The following is a 13933-nucleotide window of genomic DNA, read 5'->3' on the forward strand; positions in this document are numbered from 1 at the left end:
AGATACAACTATATTATTCTTTAGCTCTGGGTAATGTTTCTAATTTGAAATGCCTCCACAAATATCCAGAGTGTCCAGCATTGACAGAGAAGGTCATTAGCCTGGCAGGACATTTGGTCCCATCCAAAATGTCAAATGAGATATTTGGTCCACACCAAAAGGTCCTTGATATTTGGTCCTGTCCAAAACATCCATGGAGACATTTGGTGCATAGTTAACTTACATCCTGCTCCTGTGCAAGACTCGAGCCCCGACCCGTCTACCTAACCCCACATGGCATTACCTGTGAGGCTACCGAGGCAGGAGGGTTATTGTGGGCAGTACAGCCACAGCACAATTATTGAACCAATAAAACATGACAGCATTTTTAATGTATTAATCCTGTCAGACAAAAGAATAGATCAATGTTATGGACTATTTGAATGCAGGGGTGTTTTCTTAAGTGTGGATATTTTTGACATACATACCTTGCCTTCTGCGGCAAAGATTTGAGAATAAAGTAATTGATTTGTGAGACAAATCCAGGACACATCCGTAGGAGATTGGGAATGTGAGGCAGGAAAATGAAGGGAGTCAATGAACAGTGTATTTTCCAGCAGGTTACCACTGTGGGAAAAGAAGTTTATTCCATCCTGAGACTCTGAAGGTAGCATGAAACATAAATGTCAGACTTATCCTATTTGAAAGGCAAGGGAGCTGGTATGTTTATATACCAACCCTCATCAGTCATTGATTGAGAGATGCCACCAGGATGTATTGACTTGCTAGTGCTTCTGACATTCTACATGAGCAGAGTATTTAGAGAAAGCCTGTTAGCAAACAGATGGAGAGGCTGGTAGTTGGAAGTTGAGCCCCATGAACTGATATGTAAGGCTCAAAAGAATATGATCAAACAGTGACAGCACTACATCAGAGTGGAGATATCAGATGAAGAATCTGGAGTTCAGAAACAATGATTGGAATATAAATTTGTGAGACACTGACATAAAAATGGAATTAAAAATTCATGAGACTGGGTTAGATCACTCAGGGAAAGAGAGAAGAGAACTATACATTGAGTACTAGCACAGAAATAATCAATGAAATCAATAAAAGAAACCGATAAGGAGCAAGAAACGATAAAGGAGAAAAATCAAAAGACTTTCATATCATTGGAACCAAGTTTTTAAAAATACATGAAGAAAAAAGGAGTAATAAACCATATCAGATGTTGCTGACAGGTAGAAAAAATGAGAGCTGACAATCCACTCTAATATTGCCAACACAAATGTCACTGCTGACCTTAACAAGAGTTAGTCAAGTGATAAATGTGAAAAGCTGATGGGAATGGGATTCAGAGGAAGCGGGCAAATGAGAAATTAACAAGCATAGACAACATTTTTAAGGCATTTTGCTACAATTAGAAGTAAAGAAATGGCACAATAGCAGGTGGAGCAGCTGGAGTTAAGAGAATGTTTCTAATATGGTATAAAAGCAACCTATTGTATTCTGACTGGAAAGATACAGGATAGAAGAAAAAGAAATCATGTAGAAGAGAGGGGATATTCTTGAAGTCAGAGGAAATGAGAGTTAATTTGTCTAAGGTAACAGACAGTAGGCAGAGAATCCAGACACAGGTCTGGGGAGCAGATGTGGTAGTGGGAGTCTATGAAAATTCTCTTCAGATTGCTTCAGTTTGCCTCAGTAGTGCCAGAAGTAAAGTCACTAGATGAGATTGAAAATGAGGCAAGAGCTTTGGGAGTTTTGGAGACATAAATGAGTGACATGTTCATCTAGAAGAGAGTGAGAGCCAATGGCCTAAGACATATAGTATGAATGATTTTCAGGTGGCATTAAATGCCCTCTTGAGTTTTGTGGTAAGGAGCTACTGTGACCATACACGGTGGTTATGGGTGTTATCCCCACAGCTGTGTTCTGCTTCAGGAGTACAGGCACAAACTAGGCAGAATGTCACATTTAACCAGGGATGTCATTCGGCCAAGTGAGTAGGATGAAATCAGAGAAGGAAAGATGAGTTGTGTGTATGTATCTTCATGGAAGAAGTTAAAATGATTGACCATGAAGGCAAACAGAGTAAAGAAGGAAGAAAAGAGATTAATTGGGGAGGGAGAGTGAAAAAGTGGAAAGATCAATATATCTGAAGTCTCGGTGGGATAAAAATCTCATTGGGTTTGGGGTACTAGCGAAAGTGAGCTGGAAATATAGGATGTGTTTGTCAGAAAGTTAGATGCATGAAATTGAGATTATGGAGAGGTTGTAATTTTTGAAAATGACATTGTCTAGGGTGTAACCATAAAAGCAAGTGGTTGAGGTATGATTGAGGACTAAGTCATTGGAGAATAGCTCACAGAACTGAGAGGCCAGGATGTTGCAACACGGTTCATGGAGATTTTGAAATAGCCAAGATTTAAGAATGGGATACTGATAGAGAATGGCAGTAAGCCTGGAGCTAGCATTGTCAAGGGGTGCCCCCGTGTCCATGGATATCAACAATGAAAAATAGTGGGTAGCAGAAAGATAAGCCCCGAATAGTTTATTCATTAGCTATTACAGAAGGCCAGCATAAACCAGCTATATAGGAAAAGTACTTTGACACAGATGTTTAGAGCCGGGAGCTATAAAGAAGAGATAGCGTTGTTTTAAAAACTGAGTAACCCAGGCAAGCGTAAGATAGCTAACTTGTATAAAGGACACTATGTTCAGTTGTCACCACTGCCGGACACCAGAGGCAGGACTGCCTAGGTTATGAATTGTAGTCATTAGTTTAGGAGCTGAAAGGAAAGGTCCATACCACAGGGAACCCCAAATGCAAAGATTCAAGGTGTATAAGGTGTGCATGAAATGTAGCTCTATTTATTTTTCTATCTATTTTTCTAGTAATAAACTTAGTTCTTATCTGGAATTTCCATTTATCCCAAAATCAGAAAACTGGATGCCAGTTTAGAGAAAATCAGTATTTTATATGCATGCCATTTCTCAATTTATATTTTCCTCTTCCCATTTCCTCTTCAGGTGGCAAAGAGCAATAATAATCGTGGAAAGGTTTCATCTTTGGTGCCTGTTCATAATGACATAAACTGAGAAGAACGCTGTTCTTCTTGGTTTTCAGTTTTATCACCTTTCCATGCTGGCTTCCTTGAGGTATCATTGTCTTCATCTGATTTCTAAATTTAATCCTATATCACCTTAAACTGACTTGGAAGTTATACTTTCATCCTGGCCTAAGAGCACATCCGTGGGCTCTCATGTTCTGTTCCTCACCCCTCTTTACCAAATGGAGACAATGTTTGGCTGTTTCTGATACCCATTTACATGGATGGTGGCCCTTTAAGTCTACCCCAGGTCCATCACCTGGATGCTACAGACAGGAGGGTCTACCCACCACTCCTATGTCAGAACAAGGTCAGGAAGTTTGTGAGAGCTCACTGACGGCCAATACCTTGAGGAAAGATGGAGGTACAGATTTTCAGTACTCTTGAATACCCAAACAAGTCTGAATTCAGCCAACTCCCTCTGGATACCCATCTCTCCCCGTGGTTGATGGGATGATGGGCCAGAATCCAAAGTCACTCTTCTGAACTATCACCAACATCAAAGTCACATAATTCTTCCCTAAATCTTCTGTCCTCTCAATCCAGAAAGCATTGGATTTGACAAATATAATCAGAAATCTTTTTTTCTTATGGACAGTGATTTTCTATCTAAAAACCAATAATCCATTTATTGGTTTCATTTATTGTTTATCCCAATGTCTTCATATATATATGACTAGAGAAAGAGCTCGCTTGCTCAGAATGAAGTCATCATGTCAGTGATAAAGCATAGGTAATTAACAGCCAAAAGCCTCTGAACTTTTAGCAGATAAAACTCTCTTTAGTTAGAAAGTGCAGGCAGTTTTCTTTTCCCACTTAAATTTAATTTCTGAAGTTACCACTTCTAAAGACACAAAAAGGTTGACACTAGTGCTAAGCATGTCCAAAGACCTTCAAACTTATCTCCTTCCCTTCATACTTCACTTTAATCTCCATGTCCTGTCCCCAAAGTCACAGGTCCGAAGATATTTTTTGCTCATCAGTAGTATTTGGATGTTCATAAGCAAGGTGATTTCAGCTATACAAAATAAATGTTACATTTCTTCACATTCAAGTTTTACCATAAATAATAAGCCCATAATATAAACAATGAAGAGTCAATGGAAGATTTAAGTAGGGCAACAAGATCAGATTGGTGTTCTAGAAGTAGCATTCTTGAAATTCCTATATATTGAGAGAATGGATACATTCCCCTGCAAGTCAAAAAGAAGGCATATCACATTCATGCATGAAAAGACTATATTATAAAGATGCCACTTTTACCAAATTTATGTGACTCCAATCAAAATTCCCGTAGGATTGTGTCTTGGTGGACTGTATCCAATGTCTCTAAAATACATCTGGGAAAACACATTCTCAAGAATATCCAAGAACACAGTAAAAAAATAAATGATGGGTGGATTCCTTCCATTCTTCCTTTCATACATATTACTAAATACCTATCAAGTGGTTTTTTAAAAAAAACTTGCAATGCAGTGCTGTTACAAGGTCAAAATTGGGTATAGATGGGGTTTTTTTCCTTCATAGTCCATACAATCTAATTACCTAGAAGGCAGTATTGTAAAGGGATTAAAAGATGTGCTACTGGCTTTGGAAAGGAAAAAATCAAAGATGTTGGCCAAAAAAGACATAAGGTATCACACAAGACATTCATGGTATTGGTCTGATAAGATTGATGGATAATAAGTTAAAGGGAACATTCATTTTCTAAGATGAGAGAAAATATAGAGAAAGTAAGAGAACATGGGCTTTGGAGTTAAACACATATTTGAATCCCGTCTCTGCCCATTAATAGCTTTGTTAGTAGGTAGTTAGCACCAGCAAATGAATTTACACCTCTAAGCCTCAGTTTCTTTTATACAAGTTTCAGAGTGGTATAAAACTCTCTGGGATAATTGTGAGGAATAAATGTGAGAGGAATGTCAACTGCATTGCCTGATACGGGCAGAAAGAAAGGGATAGATGAATGTGTAGATGCCTATGTAAGTTGATATGGAAAGAATAAAAATAGAAAGAGAGGTAGATGGTAAAGTTTCCAGAATTATAAGGCAAAGAGGAAAAGAAGTTCATCCTGAGGCTTCCCTACTCAGTAAAGAGGAGGTGAAGTTTTGCATTCAAAGAAATGTAGGGAAGGTATGGTCAGATAGTTAAAAAAAAAAAAAAAAAAAGGATAAGTAAAGGAAATGATATGGAGATAGGTGGCATAGGAAGCAACATGACATTAAATAAGAGGCTTCTTTGGGTGTCTGCAGGGCTTAGGTTAGTGGTGATGATAGCAGGACTGTAGATTCCACTGAATGGAATTTCTTCTGTCCTTGCTCCACAACCAATTTCTGGAGCAGAAAAATACGAAACTGAATTTATCCCAAGTTGGAAGAAAGAGGAAGAATAAAGAGCAGGATATCAAGAGAGTGTAGTCATGTCAAAGGGCTAAATATAAATGCCAAACTATGGGACTCAGGCTGGGAAGGGGACTACAAAGCAGCAAAAGGAGTACTAACTCCTCTGGGAGAGTTCACAGTCTATGAGATAGAAATTTTCCAGATAATGCAAATAATTTTCAGGCTTGCTTAAGTTGAGATGGAGTGGAGGGAAGCAAGTGGAGAAATTAGGAGGCTTGAGTATTGCAAAGATTATTGGTTGTCATGCCAGAGTTTCCCAGGCTGGTATAAGAAATTGTCCTAGAAAGATAAAACAGGTAAACCTTCTGAGAAGCAGGATGGACTAGGTGACGGGAGGAAGAAGAGCCAAGGAAGTCTAGAACCAGTATAAAATTCAACAAGCAAGTTCAACAGGTCCTCTGGAATGCGGTAGGTCATTTATCTGATTTGCAGAGGTCATCAGATATTAGGATGCAAATCCTGCTTGTTCTCATGAAGCACAACCAGAAACCACAAGTCCAGATCCTCCAGATCTGTCCCTGCCTGCTGGCGCATGAAATAGCAGAGGAGGTACTTCAAGGCGGGGCTCAAACTACGAAACAGCCATTAGCTGTCCCTGGCTGCAGGAACTTTGCTCAAGGCTAGCTGTGACCTCAGAGTGGCTACAGCAGGCTCCCATTTTGTAGCAGCCTTATTCAGGTAACCTCTCTTCCCCTCTCTCCTTATGCCAAGTCAGTAACGGGGTCTCTTTGGCTTTCTTCTCTGTCAGTAGGTTTCCCTGTCTGTTTGTTTTCCTCCAGCACCCTCCCGTTGTCTTCTCTGCATATGAAAGTAGGGAAAAACTTCCTCAATAATAAGGTTGCCCCTCATTTCTCTACATGTCCCCCAGCTGCAGAAGAGACAGCTGGAGAAGAGACAGAATGGATAGAGTAGGTAGGGCATGAGGAAGTTGATGAAAGGACTTGGAAAGTATCTTCTCTCTGTGCCGACATATTTCCGTCTTCCTAAAAGAAGAGTTTGGCTAACAAAAATGGAAATTTAGAATGGTTACACTCTTATAGCAATATCACTTGATCTTTTGAATATCCTATGAAGTTTGTACTTTTTTCTGAGGCTCGCATTTCTAAGAGATGTTGAAGCTAGAATTTAAAATCGGATATATACACATATGTATGTATATACCTATATATGAGTACCTATATATGAGTCATGAAAGTTAAAAAAATCATAAAAATTATATCTAGATCTAGCTATAGATATATATCCTGGTTGGTATACATAATCTTTATGATCCAGGACCAACAATTCCATTTTCAATCCATTCTTTGTATTTGAGCATATGTAACTGGCCTGGGAGAAGAAGCTTAGGAAGGAAAAGGAGGACTTTAATGTGGGAGAGACCGGTCCATCCCAGAGAATCAAATGACCTGCATTATAGGGTGGCATGTTCTGATTGTACAGGACAGTTCACATCTGGGATTTTGAAATTCTTATAAATTCTTAGAGTCCATATTCACTAACATAAATGGACCAGTTTAGATGGTCTATTGTGGGGTGAACCTATTGGTAACATGCCTGAGGTCAGCCCTGGTGAGAGCCCTAATTCCTCTTTTAAGCCGGTACAGTGATTATACCCTGGCTGCTGGTAGAAAAACAGGGGGAAAAAGGAAAGAAAGAAAGAAAAAAGGTCTTTTTAATTGTTTCCTTTCCTTCTTTAGAGTAGGAAGGCCCTCTCAGGTCAGAATCCCATACCACTGTGAGACAACCATGGCCAAGTTTATGGCAATGGCACCACCTCAGGGTAGTGGGTTCTCTCATGTTTGGAAAGCCAGATATGCAACAGATTACGTATAAAATATCTTGAGCATTTTCACAGGTCTCCCCAAAGCAGGACATTAGATGAGATCAAATGGCTGCCTTTCTTCACGTGACCATATTTTTCCTGGTATCCTGCACATTGACACATGTTTTTTCAGGTAAGCAACTTGGGAGGGAAACATCTGATCGTCTTTCCGTTGTAGGAAAGAAAAAGGATAATTTGTGGCTAGATAGGAAATGTTTTGCTGAAACATTATGGGCTTGATAATGCAAATTGGTATCCATTGGACATCACAGTTGGAAAAAGGAGTTACTATGGAAAATCCTCCAATATCTGCAAACTAAATAACATACTTCTACATAATTCATGGGTCAAGAAAAATCAAAAGGGCAATTCAGAATTATTTTGAACATGAGGAAAATGAAACAAAATGAAAAAAAGTTTAGGTTGAAAACTGAGTAATTGCCTCCATATCCTTTTCCTGTCACTGCAATGTCACCCCCACCCTATATGTAACCAGTCTCATCAGTCTCTGCTGTATGTTTCCTATGTTTCTTTTTGCTCAAATAAACGTGTACATTTTGTTATTCTTCTACAAGATAGCCTGCTATAGATGACTTTTGAGTTTGTTTTTGTTTGTTTTAATTTGCTCCTTTTTGTTTTATATCTCACATGAGTGAAATTATAAGTTCTTGTCCTTTTCTGTCTGACCTTTTGCACTTAGCATAATACTCTCATTTGAAACCATGTATTCTAGAATACTTTAAATATCATCTAACAGTGAAAGATAAGGAAGATCAGAACTACAGGTCTTTTCTTACTTCATTCTCCCACAGCCAGCTGGTCATTTTCTATCCCCAAGGCAAGACCTGCACCCCTCACGCAACAGTCTCACTAGAGCCAAGGAACTCTAAGTTTCTTGATCATCATTCACTGTCATCTTTAGTTTGGCCTCTTGGTAGGAACTGGCCTAATACTTTGTTCAATATGTCATATTTAATTTTTATAACAATCTTCCAAATGCATACACTTATCCTAATTGTAGCAAAGAGGAAACTAAAGCCAACAAAAGCCAAGTAACTTACTGAAAATAGCATGGTTGGCAAGTTATGCCTATAACCCCAAACAGATTTTACCCTTTCCTCAATGACAAAGCAAATTTATAAATGAAGTCAAGACTGACTGTGAAAATGAAAGTAAGAATAAATAAATAAAGTAGTCACCGCCCACAAATTCTGTTGTGTACTTTTGTGCAAATGAGCAAATAAATCACATTTCTTTATTCAGTCAGTAACTTCAGTGGGTGAAATCATATTCCATGGAAAACTATTTCTTTTAACCTATTGTGTCTGTACTTTATTTCCAGACATTTTGAAACAACACAACCACACTAGATGGCCTAAGGTAAATTTAAATTTCTCAGTTCTGAATTCTGATTTTAATCTGATCCCTGTCTTGTTATGAGAAACCTAAAACATAGTGGAATGTTTCTGTGTGACCATGGACACATATGTTAACCTCTCCACATTTAGATTTACTCCCAGGTAACACAAGCAGGATAATAGTAAAATATACCTCTGACCATTAAATGAAATAACACTAGTCATTTGCTCAAGGTCACAAGGTTAAAAAGTGGTATGTATGTGAGTGATGTCTGAAGCATGGCAGCGTGAGGGTTCCCCTTGACCTCTCCCCTCAAAGTTACAACAAGTTGAGCAGCTGTAACTCAACAAAGGATTCCCTGTGCAACACACAAACACGTGAGTTAGATCCCTGCATCGAAACATTTGAAAGTGGGTGAATCGGAGCAAACAGGGAAGAGGGCAGGGAGAAGAGCAGAGATGGATGCTGCAGACACAGCCTGGAACTCACTGCCAGTCCAGGAGAGGGGAGGGGGGGATTCAGGCTGCAGGTATACTCTCTGTGGGCCCAAGCACTCCTGCCTGAGTGATCAGCATATAATACAGCTGGACCCAGTGATTGGGGCAGAGACCAAATACAGAAGTGCAACAGCTGTGTTCTAGCAGCTGCCATTGCCAGGCAGAAAACAAAGCCATGAAGCCTGGCACCTAACAGAACTAAAGGGAGAAACTGACAAAAATATACTTATAGTAGAGGACCTAAATACCCCATTGACAGCTATGGATAGATCATCCAAACAGAAAATCAATAAGGAAATATTAGCCTTAAATGACACATTAGGCCAAGTGGACATAATCAACATTTACAGAGCCTTTCAGCCCAGAACATCAGATTATATGTTCTTCTCTAGAGCACATGGGACATTCTCAAGGACAGAACATATGTTGGGATGACAAATTTAAGAAGATTGAAATCATATCAAGCATATTCTCTGACCACAGTGCTTTGAAATTGGAAATCAAATATGTGGAGATTAAACATGTTATTAAAGAACAACTGGTTCAAAGAAGAAATAAAAAGAGAGATCAAAAGATATATAGAAACAAATGAGAATGAAAATACTACATATCAAAACCATTGGGATGCAGCCAATGCAGTAATAAGAGGGAAGTTTATATCATTACAGGTCTATCTCAAGAAACAAGAAAAATCCCCAGTAAACAACATTATATTTTAAAAACCTAAAAAAAGAAGAACAAATGAAACCCAAAGTTAGCAGAAGGAAGGAAATAATAAAAATTAGAGCACCATTAAATGAAATAGAGAACAAAAAGATAATAGAAAAAAAATTAATGCAACAAAGAACTGGTTCTTTGAAAAAATTAATAAACTTGACAAACCTCTGGCTTTACTCACTAAGGAAAAAAGAGAAAAGATACAAATAAACAAAATGAAAAAAAAGTTATGACAGGTATCACAGAAATACAAAGAATCATACAGGAATGATATAAAAATATATGCCACCAAATTGAATAACCTAGAAGAAATGGACAAGTTCTTAGAAATATGTAACCTTTCTAGACTGAATCATGAAGAACTGGAAACAACTGAATAGATGATTGGATAAAGAAAATGTATATATATATATATATATATATATATATATATATATATATATACACACACACACACAGTGGACTATTACTCAGCCATAAGAAAAGATGAAATACTGCCATTTGCAACAACATGGATGGATCTTGAGATTACCATGCTAAGCGAAGTAAGTCAGACAGCAAAAAGTCGAGAACCATATGATTTCTCTCATACGTGGGATATAAAACTGAAAGCAACAAACAAACAAGACAAATAAACAAAAACTCATAGACACCCACAGCAGTTTAGTGGATACTGGAGGGTAACGTGGGCGGGGGAGGAGGTAGAAGAGGGTAAAGGGGGTCAAATATATGGTGATAGAAGAAGAATTGACTTTGAGTGATCAAACACAATGCAATATATAGATGACGTATTATATAATTATATACATCAAACCCATATAATTTTATTAACCAATGTCACCGCAATAAATTCAATAAAAGATAAAATAAATTTAATACATCAGAGAGGTCAAGTAAGGTGTTTTTTTTAAAAAAGTGGTATATACAGGATTGATTCCCATTCTTAATACAAACGCTCACTCTCAACAACTGTATTTGAGCCCCTGTCCGCTAGAAGTTCACAAACACATGAATATCTCTATTAACACACTTCTTATAATGGCTTTCTGATATTGGGACTCCAAGTTTAAATGAAAACTTTGCATTTGGGGTTTAAGCTTAGATATTACAATGCTCATGACTTTAAGAAATGTTGGGATGGGTGAAGACACTGCAATCAGAAAAAAACTTGCCTGACCAAAGCTCCGGCAAAGGAAATCCTTGAAAAGGATCATTTGACTAGTTATATTTGACATTATTTCTATGTGGGGCAGAAGTGGCAGAACAAGAATAAATGAGAGGAAATTTATCAATTGTTATCTATATGATACTTTATAATATTTGCAGCCCCCATGTAAAATGTACCACCCAGTGGATCCCTTTTATGACTCAAGATGTCCAGATATAACTGCACCTGTTTGTGCTAGAAATGGCCGCACTTACCAGAATGAGTGTGTCTTTTGTGTTGCTCAGTGGTAAGTTCAAAGTAAAATACCATTATTTTTTTCTCTATATATTTCTTCACAGAAATTTCAAATAATCTTAGCCAAGGAACTAGATTTACTGATGCATGGGATTTTTTTTTTTAAAACAGCCTCTATTATTCACAAAAGATTGTGGACAGACTACATATAAAGTGATGTCTTTTTTTAAAATGTAGTGAACATTCAAAGTTGACTCATTAAAAAGGCAAAGAAAATGTTACATGACATTTTGGTTGAATTGTGCAGACATATTAGTAGATAGTCTATATTCAAGCAATGAATAGAAATCCAATTTTTAAAAATCACTCAAATTTGCCATAACAACTCATATTGACATACCTATGAATAACATCCATAAATATTGTTTGGTAGGTATAAATAGATTATAGATATAGATATAGACATAGACATAGACACAGGTGTAGATATACACACATGAGTAACAATATGGTTATGTGGTAAAAATTGACAGTTGACTTTTAACAACTTTTAAATAAATTCAATATGAAATTTAGATTTTAAAAAATGAATACTATTCCTTGTAATATATTTTAACTCCATTAGAAATTGTTTTTACAAATCATCTTGTGTCTTGTCAATAACTCTTCCATGACCTATGAGATCTGTGTTGGTAGTCCCCAAGACTACTGTCAGGTTTGATAATTTGCTAGGAGGACTCACAGAACTCAGAAAAGCTGTTATACTCATGGTAATGGTATATTACAATGAAAGGATACAGATTAAAATCAGTAAAGGCAGAAAGCCCACACAATGGAGTCCGGGAGAAAACAGGCACAAACAAGCTTTCAGTTGTCTTCTCCCAGTGGGTTCACACAGGCAATGCTTAGTTTTCCCAGCTATGAAGGGTGACAACAGGTATGAAGTATTGCCAACCTGGGAAGCTAACAAAAGCCTTGGTGTCCCAGCAATTTGTTGGGGGCCAGTCACCCAGGCATACAACACCTGCATGACTGACAAGTACTTAGTCTCCAGACCACTCCCCCACACACCGAAAAAAAAGAGAAGAACATCAAACTGATACAGAGGACCCAGGACCACAGCTGAAAAAACAGGCATTCATCTGAGCATAAACTATCTGCCCTGGCCTTCGACCCTGGGTTACAAAGACACTCTTATCAGGCAGGATACTCCAAGGGTTTATAGGTTATTTCCCCAGAGATAATTTGAGCATCCCCAGTCTGCTAGTTAACTTTTCATGCACATCTTCCTTTGAAAAGAATCCTCATGTGCTTTCAGCATCATATTCCCATCCCATGCGGAAACATAAATACCAGACGAAGGAGAATAAAGTGTAGCCTATGAGCATGCAAAGCTAGTGAAGATTTGAGCAGTGTTGTGAAATGTATGAAGTACTATGCATTGCGGCATTTCTGTGGGTATCTTTTCTTGGTAGAAAAATCTGGCATTGCTATGTTGAATGGAAAGGTATCAAATGGGAATGAACAGGTTAAGGAATGAAAGATTCTCTGCTGAAGCACTTCACAACATACTTTTTGAATAATCAAGACATAGACGAGGAATGTGCAAGCGGTGGTGATGATAAACAGGAGTGGAAGAGAGGTGGGTGTAAAGGGAATTGTAAAAGCAGCTTGCTTTCTTAGGATGTCTTTTGGAAGCTAAGAAAGTGTGAAACAATGCCCACTTTCCTTGTAATACTAATCTTTTTTTTTTTTTTCTTCTTTAGGGAATTTGGTAGTCATCACATTAAATTTGCCAAATATGGAAAGTGCAATTAATGGGTAACAGAGTCCTATACTCATTATTTTCACTACTTAATGCTGAAAATCATTTCTTTTGGATTTTGAAGATATATAAGAAATAATACATTTCTGTGCTGCACCCAAATTTGCAGCAAAATCGAAAACAAAGGAATTAAACTAATGGAGAACCAAATATTGTATTTATTACAAATAAACATCATAATAAAAGAAGCAGTAGATACTCATCTCTGTGTGCTGATTGTTTAAAGTCAGCTTTCATTTTGCTTGGGTCTAAGGTATGTTGTCAAGTAGGCTTACCTGACACTCCCTTAAATTAAATTTACTGCAAATTGCAGGCTTATCTACAAAGTCAGACCCTGCCCCACTAATCTCACTTAAAGACATGAGCAAAAGAGAAAAAAACCCCCACACACATAGAGCTGTTTGAGGCTTTCTACCTCATATTCATGAATGAAGCCCACCTTCGTTAGGTGAGGAAAATGTCCACATGCTAATAGAAGAAGGGAGGAGGAGAACCAAGAGTTTTTTATTGGGGGGAAGTGAGGGGGCCGACATGTTTTGGAAGGACCCAGAGGAATTGATATCATTTGACCCCCTAGTTCCAGCATACTTAATTCCCATTTCATCCCATCATTACTATTACATTGATCAATAAATTCCCTTTGTGGTTATTGTTGCTTAATCTGCCATATAATCTGTCACTTATAACTGAAAGATCTTGACTAATACCGGGAAAAGACGTTATTATTACATTTGAGGCTGGGGACGTGAACAGTAAAACAAGTTCTTGGCCTCTGGCTTCTGTGCTCTGTATCATTACCTGTTTTGGCCACTAGATG

At 37.8% G+C, this 13933-nt stretch overlaps 1 protein-coding gene across 1 annotated transcript; it reads left to right on the top strand.

The window, feature by feature from the left end:
- The first annotated feature begins 6042 nt into the window (after positions 1–6042).
- Positions 6043–13293, top strand: SPINK13 (serine peptidase inhibitor Kazal type 13). The gene is made up of 5 exons (XM_019734304.3): positions 6043–6172; positions 7350–7449; positions 8659–8696; positions 11216–11343; positions 13058–13293. The coding sequence occupies exons 2-5, from the start codon at positions 7383–7385 to the stop codon at positions 13107–13109; spliced, it is 285 nt and encodes a 94-aa protein (XP_019589863.2). The 5' UTR covers positions 6043–6172; positions 7350–7382; the 3' UTR covers positions 13110–13293.
- Positions 13294–13933: the final 640 nt, after the last annotated feature.

Source organism: Rhinolophus sinicus, chromosome 5 (assembly GCF_057876585.1).
Source record: "Rhinolophus sinicus isolate RSI-liver-muscle chromosome 5, RSI-T2T, whole genome shotgun sequence".
NCBI classification, from domain to species: Eukaryota; Metazoa; Chordata; class Mammalia; order Chiroptera; family Rhinolophidae; genus Rhinolophus; species Rhinolophus sinicus.